Here is a 23,702-nt window from a genome sequence, read left to right as displayed (position 1 = left end):
TTACCTTACAGGCTAGATTATCCTTCATCCATCGACTTTTGGTTCGGCTTGCTTGATCACCGTCGTCCGCGAATGGTAGGGCATAGCCAGCAGCCGCCACTTGGAGTAGGTCACACGCCTTGCCGAACTCCGGCCATCGCGATGGGCTGATGGCGCGGGGCGCGACTGCTCCGTCTGCCGGAGACATTACCTCAGGTATATTGCTAGTTACTCCGTATCATTTTATAGATCGGTGATACAACATACTATCTTGTCCCTAGTTGTGAAATTACCAAGCTAAAAGTTCAATAATAGAAGGTTAAATTTATCTATTTTTCCAAAGAAAACCTGCGAGGGAAATTCTAGGTAGTAAAAGATAGTATAGATTGTGTATAAACTGTAGCAAAACTTCCACAATTGGTGAGAATTTCGATTTGTTCCATAAGTCCAGTGGACCTATAGCTACAAACTAATAGCAACGTAGCATTGTTTTAAATGCAAAGACTATATTATCATAATTTGATCAATCAACCAATATTAACTTAAGACCAGATATATACTTGTGAGACACTTCTTGTGCAGTTTTTTTTCTTCGCCCCCCTATACTCAATTCCTGGCTCCGCCCCTGATTGGACGGGCAGGACATAAATATGTGTGCCCCACACATAATTTATTTTCGGCACGTTTAATAGTTTGTCTGAAGTCCCTAGGTCGCCCCCAACCCACACGGTGTGTGGTGAGCGCGTTGGATACGAGCGGCGAGGCGGGTAGATATAGGCGGGCCACCCTGTATTTGACACATGCCTATCATATTTGACTTTCCCTTTCATTTCATTTCTCTTGCCCCGCGGCTACTCTTTCCCGCCTAGCTCACGATCGCTGCTAGCGCAAAGCCAATCTCCCTTGATGCCATGTCGTCGAATGCGGCGAAGGGGGCAAATGGGGCGAAAGGGGCCTTCGTCAAACCACACAGGTTGGTGCCACCGAAGACGAAGCCATCAGGGATGATGGAAAAAGAATGGGAGGTCATCCTCGTCGCGGTGGAACGCCAAGAGCGGTGCGTCAAGGTGAGCATCAAGAAGGAGACAACCACGAATCTTGCCCCAATCCAAGGGTTGCGCAGCCAAGGTAGCGCCACGTCGGTGAACCGTTCGAGGACCGTGTCGCCGCCATCCACGTCCTTCTTCCATGTAAGCGTTGTCGCGACGCCATTGTCAAAGTTCTTACATGAAAGTTCAATCGTCGCTCTCGGTTATTCGAGCTCAATAGACAATAAAAAGGTGGGTGTCCATGATGGAGAAGCAAGAAAAGAAGATCGAGTTCAAGACATCAAGGATTGGCGTTGGAGGAGAGGAAAGAAGACTTCATGATATTAACCGCTGACACATCGAACATAGATGACGAGGTGAATGCGGCGCATGTGTTTTTCCACGACGTCAGCTTGCTAGAATTGGGCACTCACATGCCGCGGAGAATGTCAAGAACTACAACTTCGGGCGATCAGAATGTGACGATATCGAATGAGCATATGGGAACGGTGACGGAGGAGTCGGCGGCAACAGACGAGCCACCGTCAACGGCAGATCCGATGTCATTGGTTTGCTTTCTTCTTGAAATATTTTGCCGGACTTGAGGGCTTTTGGCGGCGGGAACTTTGAACTCATCCTCGTCGACATTTTGCTATAGTGGTTTTCTTAGGTCAAAATCTGTTTAGGGACGCCTCTAACGCGTGGTACAATTTTTTAAACACGTTCAAATCATCCCGTGCACAAATCATTCGATAGCCTTTTTTCCGTTCTCCATACAAAACAAACTGGCAAAAGCTGCTCACCGGGAAAAATAATGGATTAAAGCACATCTGAACAAGAGAAGACCCCAGAACGTGCAAAAGCCAAAGCAGCATCCCTCCGGAACAGTCCCTCCACTTCACCATTCACACACTCCACCACTTCACTGACGCACACGGACGAACACCTGACCTGGGAGCCATGGCTCCCCCGCTCCTCCTCGTCATCTTCCTCCTCCCGGCCCTCGCTGCCGCCCACGAGCGCCCGTCCTCTTACGGCTCCTCCGCCCTCACCGAATGGCGCAACGCCAAGGCCTCCTACTTCTCCATCGACCCCGAAGACGCCGTCGGTAAGCATAAAGCTCGCCTGCCTCTCTTTCTCCTCAGTCATACCCATCTGCATCTTGGGTCTTGGCAAGAAATCTACAAAACCGTCCTTGCAATCATTCAATTTCTTTTCCCTCTTCCGGTATGCGCCGCGAACGAAATTTCAGCTGTCCGCACGCTCACTTACCAGAGTTCCTGCTCGTACTGTTCTTGCAATTCTTGCTGTACCATCCATTGCGTACGGAAAATTGATTTGTGCTTCTGGGATGTGTGGGTGCAGGCGGGGCGTGCGGGTTCGGGGATCTGGGGAAGCACGGGTACGGGATGGCCACGGTGGGGCTGAGCACGGCGCTGTTCGAGCGCGGCGCCTCGTGCGGCGGCTGCTACGAGGTCAGGTGCGTGGAGGACCTCAAGTACTGCCTCCCCGGCACCTCCATCGTCGTCACAGCCACCAACTTCTGCCCACCCAACTACGGCTTCCCCGCCGACGCCGGCGGCGTCTGCAACCCGCCCAACCACCACTTCCTCCTCCCCATCCAGGCATTCGAGAAGATCGCGCTCTGGAAGGCCGGCGTCATGCCCATCCAGTACCGCCGGTATGCTCCGTTCTTGCTTGCATTCTACCTCACTCTACTACTTGCACTCGATGCTCGGCTAGATCTGAGGCGAAAGCTTTCTCAATTTCCTAATTCGCTTTGTGTTTAACTGCAAAATGTGAGCTGGAATTGCATTGGTTTGCGCAATGTTGGATCCCAAAAAAGCTGAACGGCAAGTGTCCGTTGGTGAGGAGAGTGTGGATGTGGACCCTCTTTCAGGCAAAGTTCTGTTAGGGTTCGTATTGTGGTATCTTTATCTGCTGTCTTGGCCGACTAGAAAGATCGTTGAAGGACCAGAAGTGCATAGAACCAAGTAAAAATGTACTAATACAGTCTGGTGTCTGGGTTAAGAAAGCACCTATGGGCCTTCGAGACAGCATTGACTATCTGGAAGATCACATGCTCCATTTCCGTGATGTTGGATTCGAGTACCTCGAGTAATAATATAATGGAGATCTAATTCAGTATTTGCTTCATGTTCAGTGCTGTAGCCATAGACTTCCGAGCGTCTGTTTTAGTTTAGTTAGCTCTTTGGGGTAATGTATATTTGGGTTGGAATTAAAACAGAGCTATCATCTTGATGATCAGAATAAAACTGTTGATACCTAGTGGTCGTCGTTCTAAAACATGCTTAACATTAAGATATTTTGATTCCAAGATTTGTGATGACGTAAGGTTACTACCTACTAGCGTGCAAAATCAATATGTCGGGGTGTGATAAATCATATGAAGTTCAAAATCATAAAGAAACACCTTGTGTCTGCGACTCTGAGTGAGTATCCGGTGTTTCGTCGATAACTGAAAACTTCTAGGAAACATGGAATTTATTGCAGTTTACTTAACTTTTTATTGGCTGTTGTAAGGATTTGTTGAACAATTTGGAGGCAGAAACAAATATTTCGGAACTTATACAGTTGTTGATCTGCACCATTACACAACTTACTGGAGTGCAGAATCAATATGCTGAGCTATGACACTAACTCATATGAACTCCACAAACATAAAGGAACACCTTGTATCTAAGCGAGTATCTTGTGTTTCGGTGAGAATTGAGGACTTCTAGGAAATGTGGATTTTATTAACAGTTAGAGTATTTAACTTCTTATTAATGGAGAGGCGGCAAGTAATACTTCAGGAACCCCTAGAGTTATTGATCTGCAGTGTTACACAAGTATCTAGCATCACCCACTTATTTTCTTCTGAGTTGGCAGATGCCCTCTTTAGTACCTGGTATCATCAAACTGGCCCTGCAAATTGTAGTGGCACATTGCACTTGTTGTCCTTAATATTCTGTGTTTGTATTACATATTTATGCCGGTTGGTAGCTCCTTGAGATCTTTGAAACAACTGCATTTATTTTCTTGAGGTTCTTCAGATAATGACTTGATAGCTGACCATTAATCATCTTGGTGTCTACTTACTCTTCTTTTTGTTTGTTCTGTACTCAACATCCACATAGATTAGAATCTTTTAATACTTCCCACTCAAATTCGGTAAATTAGGAAGCGCTATTTTGCTGCCTTTCAGAATATAAATTTAAGAGCATCTCCAGTCGCGTCCCCCAAACCGTCCCCCAAACCGCGCCGGATCGAGCGTTTGGGGGACGTGTTTCGTTCGTGCCGCGTTTGGGGGACGTCGCTCCCCAGCCGCGTCCCCCAAACGCCGCCCCCAATCAGAAATTCAAGTAGATGCATTCAAAAGAGATCGTTCCCGCCGATTCGTCGCGATCAGAGTAGCGGTGAGGCATTTCGTGATCGACGCCTGCGTCTTCTCAGACGACGCAGCGTCGGCCAAGGCGGCCTTGGCAGCCTTGTTGCCAGTAGGACGCCCTGTCGAAGTTGCCAGCGGCGCGTCCAGATCAATGTCGTCCTTCCCCTTGGACGGCGACAAGCGCGTCGGCCGCCATTTCTCATTCATTTTGAGCTTGCCATAGCAATGCATGAGCACGAAAGACTTGTGACCTTCCGAGTTCTTCGCGTACAAATCCATGGCCCTATCAAACTAACCAAAGGAAGCAGAGTCATTTCATCGAACACAATGTAGGCGCTACGGATTATGGAAGAAAGAGTCGTACCAGTTTGGCGACGTCGGCGCCGCTGTCGCCTCTTGCCTCTAAGTCGTGATGGTACCCATGGAAGGAGTTCACCGACGCCCGGATGATGGCCCATCGCGTCGACATTGCCTTCCGGCTCCTCTTCATTGGCACTTTACGGTAGTCGCTGTTGATGAGCTTGCGCTCATCGAACTCGGCCTTGATCCTCGCCCAATACTTCCCGCTTTTCTGGTTGGCGCCGATGATGGAGTCATGGCTCACCGTCGCCCACGACTCGCACAGACAAAGATCTTCCAGAACCGTCCACTTCGGGCCTCGTGTGCACGACGCCTTCTTCTTCTTCTTCTTCGTCCTCACGCCGTCCGCGTCTACCTCCACGAGATCATCGTCACCGGCACCCTCGTCGTCCTCTTCCTCGCCGCCCTCTTCGTCCTCATCGTCGTCCTCCTCGTCGTCCTCCACCCCGTCCTCTTCCTCGTCGTCCTCCACCTCAACCCCGTCGTCCTCCTCGGCACCGGCGCCGTCGTATTCGAGCGGACCCCTGCGGCCGGTGAAAGGGTCGCCGTCCGGACCGGGTCCTGGCTCGCGCTGCTCGTACGCCGGGGAGTAGAGGTTGTTGGGGTTGAAGCCGCCGTGCGGCGGCGCATCCCGATAGTGCGGCGACAAGTTAGGCGTCACGCACCCGGGAGTGGCGGAGGGGCCGTCGTTGTAGAAGGCGGCTTGCGACGGAGAGATCACTCCCGAACGTACACCGGCACGGAGGTACTCCATGGGCTCGCGTTGGTGGCGGCGATACACCCGGCCATTACGTGCTGTGGTCGGCGCGCCGCCTGAGCCTTCTTCTCCGGCTCCGCCGCCCTCCGTCCTTTCCGCTCCGCCATCGATAGCTTCCGGCGCGAGGCAATCTTGCGCCATTGATCGTCGGTCCATCCTTCGAGCTTCTTCTTCGCAGCCGGCGCCTTCGCGCGGCTCGCGAGCAGCGGCTGTCGCCCCTTTCGTCCCATTGCCCGGCGGCTTCTTGGCCGCTTTCTTCGCCATCTTTTTGGGGGCTGTCGGCGGCGCCATGTAGAGAGGGTAGCGGCGGCGGGTGGACGGCGGGAGGGAGAAAGAAATCGGCGGGATAGGAGAAATGAATCGGCGGCGGGATATGTTTTGGGAGGCTCTGTGCGCGGCGGTATAGGCGCGATTTGGCGGGAGCGGCGGGATTTGGCGGGAGTGTGAGACGAATTTTCCCTGTGCCAGCGACGGGTCGGCCCCGCGTCGGTTCGCCTCGCTTTCGTTGTGTCCGGCGTCCCCGGAGCGTCCCCTGTGGGACGGGGACGGGCTCGGGACGCCGGACACCGTATCGGGCCGCGCCGGACAAAAATGGGCTTTGGGGGACGCGGCTGGAACGCTTTTTTTGTCCGGCGCGCCCCAAATCCCTTTGGGGGACGCGACTGGAGATGCTCTAAGAACCTGCATATATGGGCTCTATACTTAAATATGTGTGATCTATTTGCTTAAAAGGTGTAGTAGAGATCTATAATAACAGGTTCAGCTTCTAGATGGTTTCGTGATTGACGGATTTAAAAAATGTTTTATTAAGGTGCTTTTTTATTTTCAAGATTCCATGTTTCAGAGTACAATTGGTCTGTGAGGCAATTACCAATTAGCATGACTACCCAACCCTGCTGTGTTCCTGGACCTGTCTGGGACTAAACTATGTCAGACTTCAGCTTCATCAGCAGTTACATAGGTTAATTAGCAGTATTTCCAAGAGAAAGAAGAAGTTTAGAAAATGAACCACTCTGTTTCATGGGGCAGCAAAAATGCACCTGGTCAGCTAATAAAGCTAACATGTTAATCTGTCGAAAGAACCAAAATAGCTCTGATTGTTGGCTGAAATTGGCTTTTTCTTTCTTATGAACAGGGTCAAGTGCCTCCGTGAAGGTGGTGTGCGGTTCACAGTCTCCGGGAAGGGCTCCTTCTTCACGGTTCTAATAAGCAACGTTGGTGGCGCTGGCGATGTCAGATCAGTGAAGCTCAAAGGAACGGAGTCTGGGTGGCTCTCCATGGGCCGCAACTGGGGCCAGATATGGCACATCAACCTAGATCTTGCGGGGCAACCGGTGTCCTTTGAGCTCACCTCAAGCGATGGCACGACGATGACCAACTTTAACGTTGTGCCCAAAGATTGGGAATTTGGCAAAACTTACACCGGCAAGCAGTTCCTGCTCTAGAAAGGGATTACCAATAGGGCCTCATAGTTATTCTTCTTTTATCCCGCAAGTTGGTTGTACTGTATATTCCTCTGAGGAACAAGACTATTAGGGAGAAAGTTATAATCTCTACTGTATATTCCTCTGGGGTAGGAGAATATGAGTATTAGGAAAGGAAATGTTCAGTTCAGAGCCTCAGATAGATCTACAGATTAAAGGAGCTTATAAATGTTGCATGTAACTTTTTGACTGATAGTTGCTCCCCAGAGGTTGATGTACCAATTGAAATATACGGCCATATGCCCATATCTGTCTTTATTTCGTAGCAACTCAGAATAATATCTCAGCACCTGTAGATCTACTACTGCTACTATGCAATAATCATAAGGACTTCAATTTACAAAAAATACAAGGGTTATTCCATGTGAAGCAAACACACAAATTTAACAACTGTCATTACTGAGCAGATTGCATAATTGCACTTTGGAGACAAAAACTTTGAGCATAGAAAATACAGGTTGATTTTGGACAGCAATTTACAGTACTGTTTGATACATACCAATGTGAAACCAGGGGAAAATGGCAACAGTTCTTGACTAAGCAAGAGGTAAAATTACTGTCGTACACCTTACAGAATACAGTTTCAGAAGCGCGCACATAACAGTAAATACAGATTCAGAGATTCTGCCGTATGAGAAACAAGTAGAATCAGGAATAGTGAGCAACGCAGCAAATCAAAATAAAGATACAAATCAACTTAGGCACAGCACTATCGAGGCGAGAACCAGGATCTGGCATATTTCATTGAACACGACAACGTATTACAGCCAACTGAACACACCAGACGGAACACAACTACGCACAACGAAGGAGCAGTCCCATCTACTACGACAGAACATTATCACACAGAGACCACGACGCAGCAGTACTTCCACCCCACCGGCGTCCACGGATCTAGCCTCCGAAGCCGTAGAGGGTGCGGCCCTGGCGCTTGAGCGCGTAGACGACATCCATGGCGGTGACGGTCTTGCGGCGGGCGTGCTCGGTGTAGGTGACGGCGTCGCGGATGACGTTCTCGAGGAAGATCTTGAGGACGCCGCGGGTCTCCTCGTAGATGAGGCCGGAGATGCGCTTCACGCCGCCACGGCGAGCGAGGCGCCGGATGGCCGGCTTGGTGATGCCCTGGATGTTGTCGCGGAGGACCTTCCGGTGGCGCTTGGCGCCGCCCTTGCCGAGCCCCTTGCCTCCCTTGCCGCGTCCCGACATCGCCGGAAACCTTGCTGCTGCGCTGGGAGAGATTCGAATTTGGGGGAAGACGAGCTGCGGGAATTGGTGATTTGGGGGATTGGTGGTGAGGGTATTTATCGGGAGAATTTGGGAGGGAAGGCCGAAATATTTCGGGGTTGGGCGCGATGTGTGAGCGCGGGGTCGATCCGTGGGATGTTGAGGTTAGAACGTTGGATCTAGATCAGAAGGCTGCGATGGAGTGCGAGAGTGGTGGCGCGGATCGGTGACGTGGCGAGAACTCTGCTTGCTCTGGGCCAGGCCAATAGTATGCAAAATTTTGGTTGAATTGAGAGTTTCGCGTGGGCCAAACTCTTCTTTTAGACGTCCAAACTTTGTTTGTTGCTCCTGAATAATTCTTTTTGAGGGTAAGAAATGTGTCTATTTGGTTGGATTGAAGCTTTTTTTTCAAGTAACGAAACCCAATGGATCCCAAATTCGACGAAATTTAAATGTGTGTTAAGGTCTGATTAACACGCAGATTTAGGATTTAAAATGGGACAACTACCCTCTATCTCAAACAACATCATCATATTCATTTTTCTATATTTATGAAAAAAATAACAAGCTAATCTCTATTTAAATTAGAAATTAGTGAGCATTGTATTCTCTAAGAACAGACAGGGTGGTGATTTAGAGCCGGCCCTCCTAGTCCCGAGGACCTTTTTCAAAAAGAAAATCAGAATATGTATTTAGAAGTTTTAAAGAATCTGTATTTTCTCATAAAGATACACATAGATGATTACTACAAACGTGTATTTTTTGTTCAAAAAAAACATTATCTCTTGGGTTTCACATAAATTACAAAAACATGGCCCTAACCTCTAAGGAGACATTACAAAATAACATTTTTGGTCTTCTTGTTCATCATTTTGTTTAGGTCGTATAAGAAAACATTCAGACCTTTTGTATTTGTATACTTACTATACATCCGTGTGAACAGGGATAATATTTTTCAAAGAAACATTGAAACGAAAATATGAAATTTTGTGGAGCCCGAGCTCCTTTTGGAGTTTCCGAAGGAAGTACCGGTTGCACTCCCTGTATTTTTTGCCTAGGGGCAGAGAAAGAACAAGTGCTCGATCATTTTAAGTACTTCCTCCGAAACATAAAGGTTGTTTGAAATTGTTAAAATTTAAATGTATCTACACATTAAATACCATTTACATACATCTAAATTTTGACAAATCTCACTCCGCCTCATGAATGGAGATACATCTAAATTTTAACAAATTCCAGACAACATTCATATAACGGAGGGAGTACATCACCAAACCAACACGGATTTACATTTTTTTACCACTTGTCTTAAGACTTCGGTCGGATGTGTGTTCTGATAACCATCCAACAAAACAAATTGGTTCTTTGGGCACTAGGATCCTTTTATTCATAAGAATTGTGTAGAAATTGTGTTGGATTTAGATCCTATAGGATTATTTCCTAAACTACTTGTTTGATTCATATGAAAATATCATATAGGAATCTTATAGTGCAAATCCTATTATCCTATAGGAAAAGAACATGAGGTCATACCTCATGAAAAAATTCCTTTGGCACAATAAAAGAGAACACATCTTTCTATAGGATTCAACTAGGCATGTAATCCTATGCTTTTCCCATTTCTATAATTTTCCTATCATATGAATCAAAGGAGGGTCCACATCATTTGACAAGGAAAAAAAAACTCGTAATAAACAAATAGCTGCAAGTCAGAGGTATACTGAAATTACAATATTCTACCAGGTACATCTCATAGGCGACCTCACTACAAGTTTCTTCCAAATTTAGCTACTTTGTCGGTATCTCATGTCTAATGGATCTTTTAAAATCTCCTTTTGTAAGCACCATGTCAAGTGTAATGTCCTAATTATAGTAATTGTACAAACATGGTGAACTTTGAAACAGGTGATGATGTCCGATCCAACAATCTTCTCAAAACGAGAAGCATCTGGAGCACTTGGATCTCACCTGGAGGGCTTGGAGGCCCAGAAGATCCTAGGTGGCGCGCCCAGCAAGGGGGGCACGCCACCAGGTCTATTTTTCCTCGATCGTCCAATTCACTTTAATCTTGCGCCCACAAACTTATTTTGACCTAAAAACCCCTATATATATGATCCACGGCGTTCTCTTGAGGAGAGCGTCGTAGAAACACATAAAGACGAAAACAGAGGCTGCAACAACGAAGATTGGAGGGGGAAACTCCACCGGAGCCGCCGCCGGATGGATCTCCACCTTCTCCAACATCTTCTCATCAACACCATGATCAAGGGGAAGTAGTCCGCCTCTGGACTATGGGATTGTGGCAGTAGCTTGATCTATTTCTCTCTTGTTATTCATAGACTTAGTACTATATGAGCTTCCCAACATAATTGTGATCATATATGTAATTCCTATGTGATAGATCTTTATTCTATGATATTGTGATATGAGATTGGAATCTATTATGTGTAAGATGTATTGATATATGCATATTATGTACCCCATTCTTAAGTATTGATTATGATCCAAATTGTATGCAAGAACATGTGTGGGGAGATGTGTGAGCTAGATGGAGTAGCATGGTTTTAGTGATTGGATAATAACAACAAATTCATGATCTATTATGGCTTTGCCTTTTCTTTTGCTACCTCACCAGGGATAAAGTGAATGCACGTGTTATGTTCAGCACGTGAAAAAAGTGATGATCTTATTTGTTCAAGATAGCACATTTTATATTCAAACATCGTGTCAAAGCACTTATGGCTATGCTATGTTAATTCCTAATACAAGATTGCCTGGATTTTTCCCTTTCTTGTGGAGTATAAGAGAGATATGTTGCATCAACTCTATGTTAGGACGTGATGCCCATATGAATGCTTATCAAACACATATTGAAGTTACACCAATATTATCTCATTGATGAATTGTTATTGTACACTACAACTTTAAAGAGAGAGTAGACAAGTGAACCCATTAACCCTGGTCCATTAATCATAAGAAACATCTTTCCATTGCATTTATATTACTTTCTATTTGCATCAATATTTTAATCCGAAAATATAAAAATAGTTAGTTCACTTCTTTACACACAAAAACCAAAAACAACTACCTATTTACTGCATTTACTTGGTTTACTTTGTTTGTATAGTTTACTTTACTTGTCTTACCTCTTTTATTTACTATTACTAAAACGAAACGTTGTGCTTGACAACCACACAGTGGAGTTGGGACAAAATATATTACTTTATAAAAGTTCAGAGATGGTAAACCTAGAGGGGGGTGAATAGGTTTCTACAATTTTTAATTCTTTCTTTGCAATATTAGGCTTTGCGGAATATAACGATGAGCCTAATGCAAACTAGGTGGAGCAACCTATATGATGATACGAGTAACTCAAGCACGAAGGCTCTCACGGGCAATTATATCACAAGTAAGGAGTTCGGTTAGAGATAACTGATAGCACGCGGAGACGAGGGTTTATTCCCGTGTTCCCTTCCTTTGCAAGAAGGTACATCAAGTTTGGAGGGGTGGAGGTCCCATGAAGGATTCCCCAACGCCACCAAGGCTCACCCTATTCTCCGAAGCCTATCCCACGAAGGAATAGCTCACTCACTTGTGGTAGACTTTGAGGTAGCCTTCAAACCTTCAAAATCTTGTCAGGAGCAAATCCACAGCCCGGATGCTTCCGGACCACTCTTGCCCACCTAGGGTTTCCAAGGAATCCTAGAGAGCAAGTATCTTGATGAATACACGGGGGAACAAGATTTGGCTTGGTAGAACAGTAGATCGGGTCCTCCTCTATCGTTTCCCCGGAGGGATTTGAGTTTGGGTGGAGGAGGAGGGAGATCTGAGGCTTTTGGTGTTTCTAACAATGGAGTATGAGAGAGAGAGCTCGAGAACAGCTTGTAGTGTAGTGCCTACCCCTTCAGAGGTAGAAGAAGGGGTATATAGTGTCACTTGAAATATGGCCGTTGATGACTTGCCACCTCAGCAATTTCCTCGAGGAACCCGGTCAACCACGGGACAGCCGTTTTCTCGTCTCTCAGCCTTTCTTATACCTGCACTGACCTCAACGGTATCCAACCAGCTAAAAATATCTATACCCATTAGCTCCTCACGCCAACAGTTCTCTTGGGTTGACTGAACCTACCTATCTGAAATCCCTGTTGCCAACTTCTTACTGCACACGGGGCCGGGCCGTCCGGCGGAGGGGCCGGTCAGACCGGGCCAAGGACCGGGCTAGCCGGTTCAAACCGGAGCGGGGGCCGGACCATGACCGGAGCAGGTTGTTGTCGTGCAGTAGTGCCCTCAGCTGGCATCAGCACAGGAGCCGGTTGGCGCCGGGGCCGACCCAGCACTCGGTCCGACCGGGCGCCTGACCGGAACCGGCCGGTCCAAACCGGGCCGCTGACCGGGCCCATACCGGGCAGTCTCTGTGTCTTACAGAACACTCCCCGGCTGGCACCGGCATAGGAGCCGGTCTGCGCCGGGTGTGGCCGGCGCGGGGGCCGGTCCGACCGGGTCTATGATCGGCAAGGTGTAGTAGATCCCCTTTTGATTGTTGTCGAAGTGGGGGTCTCCTTTAGCCTTCTTGTTCCATTGATACACCATTTATGCCTCTTTGGCTAATACCTGGGATTAACCTTATAAACATGTATTAGGCCAAACAATCTAGCACGGTGTCATTGTGACCAAAATAATGAATAAGGGTAAAATACCCTTACACTTTACTTTGTAGGATTGCTAGAAGAAGAGAAAAAGAGACAACTCTTTCCAAATTCCACAAGAGTTTGATATAAACCCTCGAGTCACCCTTGTGGGGAAAATACTTTGCTGACACAACACTCTGCACTTGGAGTTCCAACGTCATCACTTGCCAAGAAGGATGATGAGGACATCCCATCTATGAATACAATCGTTGTACCTACAACCCTACAACCACACAAATACAAGGACCTATCACTCGAGAACTCGTCAAATAACTTAACTATCAGGCACTTTCGTTTGTTGGAACTATTCCTCACATACATAAGAATATGATGTTGCCTAAATCAGATGTGTTTATTACTCTTAGGAATGATGGACCTAGCATGGACAAGAGGAACAAGCATTGGATCATGATCATACATGGAGATGGCATCAAGCATGTGAGGATTTAAGAAGATGCCAGAAGTGGAGATTTCAGAACATTGAAACCACCATAATGAAGAATGAAGGCTTGGACGAATTACACAAGATTATACTTCATAATTCGTGAAAAGCTTAATATGGTACATATGCAAAAAAAAACATTATTGTCCCACCATTGATTAGAAGATTTAGCTTGTATGAATCGATGTTGGTTTCATACGAATAATGGCAATCGTTTCAGTATGTTTAGGATACAGACGTATCCACACTTCATTTAGAGTTACTTAATAGCCTATTTCTTATAACACATCTCTATCCCGTGAAATTTTCGAGCCGAAAGATGGATGCATATGTTATATTTCATTTTGCTAAATGATATCAATTAAATGGTGTATCAATTCCATAAGTTGGATATAGCAATAAATAAATTAACAAAATTCTTTCTAATATTCTAGATAGAAGAAATGTTTCTTTTATCTAAAATATTAGAAAGAATGTACTCTTCTATCCAAATATAATTTGCATCGATAAAATAAATCCAAATTCCATCAATAGATGAATAATTGCAAATTTTTGTGTGTACGAAATTAGAATAACTTCAAAATAACTGACATAATTTTTTATTTTTCCTGATCAGAAAAATATATGAAAAAAGGAGGTGGAATTTTTTGGGGATTTATGGTTAAAGAAGAAAAAGACGTCACCTTTATTTTTGGGCCAGGTACATGTTATTTTGGCAACAATTAAGTTAGTCACCTTTAGGAGACCGTATTTGAGGGGAAAAGGCCTTCTAGGGTTTGGTTCGGCCACCGTACCTATGGCTGACCAGACACCCCACCTTTTCCTCCTTAAATACCCCCATAGCCGTCACTTTTAGACTCGATTTTGATTAGATTAAAAGTTAGCCAATTGATGCAACTTCGTGTACTTCTTTTGATGCAAACGCCCAGAACAAGACCGACTATTCAGAATCCCACCTTTTTTAATAAAGTTTTCATCTTCATTCGCAATATCTTAATTGCATTATTAGTTCTTACTTGTTCTCAGTGAATTAAGACCCTCGTTGTTTAGGTTGATCGTGTGATACGTCTCCGACGTATCGATAATTTCTTGTGTTCCATGCCACATTATTGATGTTATCTACATGTTTTATGCACACTTTATGTCATATTCGTGCATTTTCTGGAACTAACCTATTAACAAGATGCCGAAGTGCCAGTTCCTGTTTCCTGCTGTTTTTGGTTTCAGAAATCCTAGTAACGAAATATTCTCGGAATTGGACGAAACGAAGACCCAGGTTCCTATTTTCACCGGAAGCATCCAGAACACCCGAGAGCCGCCAGAGGGGGGCCCTGTGGGCCCCAGATGATAGGGTGGCGCGGCACGGGCCCCGGCCGCGCCGGCCTATGGTGTGGCCACCCCTTCGACCCTCTGCGCCGCCTCTTCGCCTATATAAAGCCTCCGTCGCGAAACCCACGATGCGAAGAACCACGATACGGAAAACCTTCCGAGCCGCCGCCATCGCGAAGCCAAGATCTGGGGGACAGGAGTCTCTGTTCCGGCACCCTGCCGGAGCGGGGAAGTGCCCCCGGAAGGCTTCTCCATCGACACCGCTGCCATCTCCACCGCCATCTTCATCACCGCTGCTGCTCCCATGAGTAGGGAGTAGTTCTCCATCGAGGCTCGGGGCTGTACCGGTAGCTATGTGGTTCATCTCTCTCCTATGTGCTTCAATACAATAATCTCATGAGCTGCCTTACATGATTGAGATTCATATGATGATGCTTGTAATCTAGATGTCACTATGCTAGTCAAGTGAGTTTTACTTATGTGATCTCCGGAGACTCCTTGTCCCACGTGTGTAAAGGTGACGAGTGTGTGCACCGTGTGGGTCTCTTAGGCTATATTTCACAGAATACTTATTCACTGTTGAATGGCATAGTGAGGTGCTTATTTATATCTCTTTATGATTGCAATGTGTTTGTATCACAATTTATCTATGTGCTACTCTAGCAATGTTATTAAAGTAGTTTTATTCCTCCTGCACGTGTGCAAAGGTGACAGATGTGTGCACCGTGTTAGTACTTGGTTTATGCTATGATCATGATCTCTTGTAGATTGCGAAGTTAACTATTGCTATGATAATATTGATGTGATCTATTCCTCCTACATATGCATGAAGGTGACGAGTGTGCATGCTATGTTAGTACTTGGTTTAGTCTTTTGATCTATCTTACACTAAAGGTTACTAAAATATGAGCATTATTGTGGAGCTTGTTAACTCCGGCATTGAGGGTTCGTGTAATCCTACGCAATGTGTTCATCATCCAACAAGAGTGTAGAGTATGCATTTATCTATTCTGTTATGTGATCAATGTTGAGAGTGTCCACTAGTGAAAGTGTAATCCCTAGGCCTTGTTCCTAAATATCGCTATCGCTGCTTGTTTCTTGTTTCTTTGCGTTACTCACTGCTGCGTTACTACTTGCTTGTTCTTGTCTGGGCAAAACACTTTTACGGTGCCGTTGCTACTACTTATTCATACCACCTGTATTTCACTATCTCTTCGCCGAACTAGTGCACCTATTAGGTGTGTTGGGGACACAAGAGACTTCTTGCTTTGTGGTTGCGGGGTTGCATGAGAGGGATATCTTTGACCTCTTCCTCCACGAGTTCGATAAACCTTGGGTGATCCACTTAAGGGAAAACTTGCTGCTGTTCTACAAACCTCTGCTCTTGGAGGCCCAACACTGTCTACAGGAAAGGAGGGGAACGTAGACATCAAGCTATTTTACGGCGCCGTTGCTTGAGGAGGAAAGGTAAAAAGGCACTCATACTCCGGTCCCAGTGTAACGTACTTTTACGGCGCCATTGTATTTGTGCTCGAGGCTATTTCCTTTAGATCCTGCAATTGCATCTTTTTGTTTCTTGTTTACACTAGTTTGGCATAATGGACAACAATGAGCTTCTTATTCTATTTCCTGATTTAAAACATGGATTGTTTGATGCGAAAATTAAAAAACCTATGAAATCTTATTTGCATGCTGGTAGTAATATTAGTATGAACGCTTTGAACACCATTGTTGATAATGATATAGAAAGTTCTAAGCTTGGGGAAGCTGGTTTTCATGATCTTTTTAGTCCCCCAAGCATTGAGGAGAAAATTTTCTATGATACTTTGCCTCCTATTTATGATGATTATAATAGTGGTCTTTTGGTACAACCTACTATGGAGAGTAAATTTTATTGTGATTATACTATGCCTCCTACACTTGATGAGAATAATAATGATAGCTACTTTGTTGAATTTGCTCCCACTACAACTAATAAAATTGATTATGCTTATGTGGAGAGTAATAATTTTATGCATGAGACTCATGATAAGAATGCTTTATGTGATAGTTATATTGTTGAGTTTGCTCATGTTGCTACTGAAAGTTATTATGAGAGAGGAAAATATGGTTGTAGAAATTTTCATGTTACTAAAACACCTCTCTATATGCTTAAAATCTTGAAGTTGAGCTTGTCTAGTTTTTCTATGATTGTTGCATTATGCTTCTTGAACTTGTTTATTTACAAGATTCCTATGCATAGGAAGCATGTTAGACTTAAATGTGTTTTGAATTTGCCTCTTGATGCTCTCTTTTGCTTCACATACTATCTTTTGCGAGTGCATCATTAAAACTGCTGAGCCCATCTTAACGGCTATAAAGAAAGAACTTCTTGGGAGATAACCCATGTGTTATTTTGGTACAGTACTTTGTTTTATATTTGTGTCTTGGAAGTTGTTTAGTACTGTAGCAACCTCTCCTTATCTTAATTTTGTGTTTTGTTGTGCCAAGTAAAGTCTTTGATAGTAAAGTGAATACTAGATTTGGATTACTGCGCAGAAACATATTTCTTTGCTGTCACGAATCTGAGTCTAATTCTCTTTAGGTAACTCAGAAAATTATGCCAATTTACGTGAGTGATCCTCAGATATGTACGCAACTTTCATTCAATTTGGGCATTTTCATTTGAGCAAGTCTGGTGCCCTTTTAAAATTCGTCTTTACGGACTGTTCTGTTTTGATAGATTCTGCCTTTTATTTCGCATTGCTTCTTTCGCTGTGTTGGGTGGATTTCTTTGTTCCATTACCTTCCGGTAGCTTTGAGCAATGTCCGGAAGTGTTAAGAATGATTGTGTCACCTCTGAACATGTGAGTTTTTGATTATGCACTAACCCTCTAATGAGTTTGTTTCGAGTTTGGTGTGGAGGAAGTTTTCAAGGGTCAAGAGAGGAGGATGATATACTATGATCAAGGAGAGTGAAAGCTCTAAGCTTGGGGATGCCCCGGTGGTTCACCCTGCATATTCTAAGAAGACTCAAGCGTCTAAGCTTGGGGATGCCCAAGGCATCCCCTTCTTCATCGACAAATTATCAGGTTCCTTCTCTTGAAACTATATTTTTATTCGGCCACATCTTATGTACTTTACTTGGAGCGTCTGTGTGCTTTTGTTTTTGTTTTTGTTTGAATAAATGCTTGTGTGGGAGAGAGACACGCTCCGTTGGTTCATATGAACACATGTGTTCTTAGCTTTTAATTTTCATGGCGAAGTTTCTTCTTCGTTAATTTGTTATATGGTTGGAATTGGAAAATGATACATGTAGTAAATTGCTATAATGTCTTGGATAATTTGATACTTGGCAATTGTTGTGCTCATGATTAAGCTCTTGCATCATATACTTTGCACCCATTAATGAAGAAATACTTAGAGCTTGCTAATTTGGTTTGCATATTTGGTTTCTCTAGAGTCTAGATAACATCTAGTATTGAGTTTTGAACAACAAGGAAGACGGTATGGAGTCTTATAATGTTTACCATATGTATTTTATGTGAGTTTTTCTGTACCGTTCATCCTTGTGTTTGTTTCAAATAACCTTGCTAGCCTAAACCTTGTATCGAGAGGGAATACTTCTCATGCATCCAAAATACTTGAGCCAACCACTATGCCATTTGTGTCCACCATACCTACCTACTACATGGTATTTATCCGCCATTCCAAAGTAAATTGCTTGAGTGCTACCTTTAAATTCCATCAGTCACCTTTGCAATACATAGCTCATGGGACAAATAGCTTAAAAACTATTGTGGTATTGAATATGTACTTATGCACTTTATCTCTTATTAAGTTGCTTGTTGTGCGATAACCATGCTTCTGGGGACGCCATCAACTATTCTTTGTTGGATATCATGTGAGTTGCTATGCATGTCCGTCTTGTATGAAGTAAGAGAGATCTACCACCTTCATGGTTGGAGCATGCATATTGTTAGAGAAGAACTTTGGGCCGCTAACTAAAGCCATGATTCATGGTGGAAGTTTCGGTTTGGACATATATCCTCAATCTCATATGAGAATAATAATTGTTGCCACATGCTTATGCATTAAAGAGGAGTCCATTATCTGTTGTCCATGTTGTCCCGGTATGGATGTCTAAGTTGAGAATAATCAAAAGCGAGAAATCCAAAATGCGAGCTTTCTCCTTAGACCTTTGTACGAGGCGGCATGGAGGTACCCCATTGTGACACTTGGTCAAAACATGTGCATTGCAAAGATCCGGTAGTCCAAGTTAATTAGGACAAGGTGCGGGCACTATTAGTATACTATGCATGAGACTTGCAACTTGTAAGATATAATGTACATAACTCATATGCTTTATTACTACCGTTGACAAAATTGTTTCATGTTTTCAAAATAAAAGCTCTAGCACAAATATAGCAATCGATGCTTTCCTCTTTGAAGGACCATTCTTTACTTTTATGTTGAGTCAGTTCACCTATTTCTCTCCACCTCAAGAAGCAAACACTTGTGATTAACTGTGCATTGACTCTTACATATTTGCATATTGTACTTGTTATATTACTCTATGTTGACAATTATCCATGAGATATACATGTTACAAGTTGAAAGCAACCGCTGAAACTTAATCTTCCTTTGTGTTGCTTCAATGCCTTTACTTTGATTTATTGCTTTATGAGTTAACTCTTATGCAAGACTTATTAATACTTGTCTTGAAGTACTATTCATGAAAAGTCTTTGCTTTATGATTCACTTGTTTACTCATGTCATTACCATTGTTTTGATCGCTGCATTCATTACATATGTTTACAATATGATCAAGTTTATGATGGCATGCCACTCCAGAAATTATCTTTGTTATCGTTTTACCTGCTCGGGACGAGCAGAACTAAGATTGGGGATGCTGATACGTCTCCGACGTATCGATAATTTCTTGTGTTCCATGCCACATTATTGATGTTATCTACATGTTTTATGCACACTTTATGTCATATTCGTGCATTTTACGGAACTAACCTATTAACAAGATGCCGAAGTGCCGGCTCCTGTTTTCTGCTTGTTTTTGGTTTCAGAAATCCTAGTAACGAAATATTCTCGGAATTGGACGAAACGAAGACCCGGGTTCCTATTTTCACCGGAAGCATCCGGAACACCCGAGAGCCGCCGGAGGGGGCCTGTGGGCCCCGGATGATAGGGTGGCGCGGCCCGGGCCACGGCCGCGCCAGCCTATGGTGTGGCCACCCCTTCGACCCTCCTGCGCCGCCTCTTCGCCTATATAAAGCCTCCATCGCGAAACCCCTGATGCGAAGAACCACGATACGGAAAACCTTCCAAAGCCGCCGCCATCGCGAAGCCAAGATGCGGGGGACGGGAGTCTCTGTTCCGGCACCTCGCCGGAGCGGGGAAGTGCCCCGGAAGGCTTCTCCATCGACACCGCTGCCATCTCCACCGCCATCTTCATCACCGTTGCTTGCTCCCATGAGTAGGGAGTAGTTCTCCATCGAGGCTCGGGGCTGTACCGGTAGCTATGTGGTTCATCTCTCTCCTATGTGCTTCAATACAATAATCTCATGAGCTGCCTTACATGATTGAGATTCATATGATGATGCTTGTAATCTAGATGTCACTATGCTAGTCAAGTGAGTTTTACTTATGTGATCTCCGGAGACTCCTTGTCCCACGTGTGTAAAGGTGACGAGTGTGTGCACCGTGTGGGTCTCTTAGGCTATATTTCACAGAATACTTATTCACTCTGTTGAATGGCATAGTGAGGTGCTTATTTATATCTCTTTATGATTGCAATGTGTTTGTATCACAATTTATCTATGTGCTACTCTAGCAATGTTATTAAAGTAGTTTTATTCCTCCTGCACGTGTGCAAAGGTGACAGTGTGTGCACCGTGTTAGTACTTGGTTTATGCTATGATCATGATCTCTTGTAGATTGCGAAGTTAACTATTGCTATGATAATATTGATGTGATCTATTCCTCCTACATATGCATGAAGGTGACGAGTGTGCATGCTATGTTAGTACTTGGTTTAGTCTTTTGATCTATCTTACACTAAAGGTTACTAAAATATGAGCATTATTGTGGAGCTTGTTAACTCCGGCATTGAGGGTTCGTGTAATCCTACGCAATGTGTTCATCATCCAACAAGAGTGTAGAGTATGCATTTATCTATTCTGTTATGTGATCAATGTTGAGAGTGTCCACTAGTGAAAGTGTAATCCCTAGGCCTTGTTCCTAAATATCGCTATCGCTGCTTGTTTCTTGTTTTACCGCGTTACTACTGTTGCGTTACTATCTGCTTGTTTACTTGTCCTAGGCAAAGCACTTTTACGGTGCCGTTGCTACTACTTATTCATACCACTCGTATTTCACTATCTCTTCGCCGAACCAGTGCACCTATTAGGTGTGTTGGGGACACAAGAGACTTCTTGCTTTGTGGTTGCGGGGTTGCATGAGAGGGATATCTTTGACCTCTTCCTCCCTGAGTTCGATAAACCTTGGGTGATCCACTTAAGGGAAAACTTGCTGCTGTTCTACAAACCTCTGCTCTTGGAGGCCCAACACTGTCTACAGGAAAGGAGGGGGAACGTAGACATCATCGTGCATCTGCAAGATCAGTAACTCCCGGAGATTGTCCTAATGATTGCATTGGCGCACGAGCTTTGCACGTGTAGTCCGATCGTCAAGTGATGAGTGCATCTTTAGCATGTTTTTGTACCGTTATTTCATTAAGTTTTCATTAAGTAGTGGTAGGGATTTTGTATTTCACCGCGCTACCGCACCATTTTATGCTTGTCCACAGGATCTCCAAACAATAAGTCAATAATGAAATATCAATGAAAACTGTCATTTCCTGGCATTTTTATGTGATAAAAATCAGTTTTGCACTTAATAACGCGTCTGGGCGCAAGGACAATGCGAGGACAACCTTCTGTAAATTTAACGAGCATTGGTACGGGCGGGCCTTGCCTGTACCGTCCGCCCGTACCACCCATCGGAAGCACCGCCTCGTCAAATGCTTTCACCTCCTGCAGATGGATCTGAGATCCAAGCACGTACGCGACCAGAAACACCTGAGGGGAGATCAAAAGAAGGGGCCTCATCCACGCTGCTACCCGAATCATTGGAGGACAAGGCATCAACACCTTCATTATCAACCCCAATGAATCACCATCTCCATTCTCTCCATCCCATTAAATTGTAATCTCCGTTATCATTGTGGGTTTGTACTTGGATTCATACCGTTATCTTTTTCCATACGCAAGTTTATGATGATGTTCTTGATTGTCTCCATGTGTGAGTAGTTCATCCCGTTCTTAGGGGAGATGGAGAAACCCTAGTAGTAGTATTATATGAATTAAGATAAATTATATCTTTGCACTATGATTGAATGTTAGTTTACTCTTGTGATGTTGCATTGACCATGTAATATTTGCCTGAGGGTCATAGGAGGGAACTATCATCGGAAGTTCGGTAGTGTATACGGCGGAAAGTGACATCCCGTGTTCGGTCCACTATTGTACGAAAGAGGGGATAAGAAGGGGCTCACAAATTTAAAAAATAACCATGGGGCAATCCCTTAATTATGATGGACCAATAGGTGGCTTGACGAAGGTCATTGCGGTGGTTATTCAGGGATATCTTATGAGATACATATTCCAATTCGAGCCTTTCCCACATACAACAAGGGCTAAGATATGAGTTATCTAGTTTGTGTCTTTAGTTAATACTAGCGGTGAAACCAACAACCCCCGAGAACATCTTAGCCTGATCGTAGTCCAAACACAATCTTTAGTTGCATTTACATTCTTTAGTTTCAGTTATTTACTCTTCAAAAACACATTACAAAACCTTTTCTCTTTTAATCCTTCGCTTGAAATCTGAGACAACTTTAAGTAATTTTAGATAAATAGTAACAAGGGGTATTAATGTCAATACTAGTAGATCCTCGTGGTTCGATACTCTTATTTCAAAATGAGCTAAAACTGATATGTGTTCTTGCATTCATCAAGCTCTTTTCTGGCGACATTGCCGGGCGCTTTTGGTCTTTGCTTTTAGTTGCTAATTTATTTATCGTTATACTTTAGTTATTTTTGAGTTACAGGTGAAAAATCATGGAGGATTACCAACACGAGATAGAGATCCAAGTTGTAAAGAGCTCTGGCCCTCCCATGGACACTTTTATTAAGTCAGACATACTCATCAATCCAAGAGGGTATTACATTCATCCCACACTACTAGACTTACTGCAATCCACGATGTTTGCAGGAGACCAGACTTCTGTATGAACATATTGAATATTTTGAAGATGTTTCTGTAACTTTCAATTTAAAAATATTTTCAGAAGATGAGGTTTAGTTTATACTCTTTGGACAAACTCTTACTGAAATAGCTCGAACTTGGTATAATGATTATCCTATTTCACATTTTTGTGAATGGAGAACTTTGTCTATGATGCGTGCAGTTAACACACGTCCGTTGGGAACCCCAAGAGGAAGGTGTGATGCGTACAGCAGTAAGTTTTCCCTCAATAAGAAACCAAGGTTTATCGAACCAGTAGGAGTCAAGAAGCACGTTGAAGGTTAATGGTGGCGGAGTGTAGTGCGGCGCAACACCAGGGATTCCGGCGCCAACGTGGAACCTGCACAACACAATCAAAGTACTTTGCCCCAACGTAACAGTGAGGTTGTCAATCTCACCGGCTTGCTGTAGACAAAGGATTAGATGTATAGTGTGGATGATGATGATTGTTTACGAAGAATAGTAAAGAACAATTGCAGTAGATTGTATTTCAGATGTAAAGAATAGGACCGGGGTCCACAGTTCACTAGTGGTGTCTCTCTCATAAGATAAACAGATGTTGGGTGAACAAATTACAGTTGGGCAATTGACAAATAAAGAAGGCATAACAATGCACATACATATATCATGATGAGTACTATGAGATTTAATCGGGGCATTACGAAAAAGTACATAGACCGCTATCCAAGCATGCATCTATGCCTAAAAAGTCCACCTTC

At 44.1% G+C, this 23,702-nt stretch overlaps 2 protein-coding genes across 2 annotated transcripts; one reads left to right on the top strand and one right to left on the bottom strand.

The window, feature by feature from the left end:
- The first annotated feature begins 1,967 nt into the window (after positions 1–1,967).
- LOC124669616 (expansin-A10) lies at positions 1,968–7,094 on the top strand. Its single transcript, XM_047206199.1, has 3 exons — positions 1,968–2,115; positions 2,373–2,688; positions 6,651–7,094. Exons 1-3 carry the CDS (start codon positions 1,968–1,970, stop codon positions 6,958–6,960), a joined length of 774 nt encoding a protein of 257 aa, XP_047062155.1. The 3' UTR covers positions 6,961–7,094.
- A 799-nt stretch (positions 7,095–7,893) lies between these two features.
- LOC124674688 (histone H4) lies at positions 7,894–8,205 on the bottom strand. The gene has a single exon (XM_047210734.1). It carries the CDS (start codon positions 8,203–8,205, stop codon positions 7,894–7,896), a length of 312 nt encoding a protein of 103 aa, XP_047066690.1.
- Positions 8,206–23,702: the final 15,497 nt, after the last annotated feature.

This window comes from Lolium rigidum, chromosome 7, assembly GCF_022539505.1.
Source record: "Lolium rigidum isolate FL_2022 chromosome 7, APGP_CSIRO_Lrig_0.1, whole genome shotgun sequence".
NCBI lineage: Eukaryota > Viridiplantae > Streptophyta > Magnoliopsida > Poales > Poaceae > Lolium > Lolium rigidum.
The sequence above is the reverse complement of the archived record's forward strand: the minus strand, read 5'-3'. Positions and strand labels throughout refer to the sequence as shown.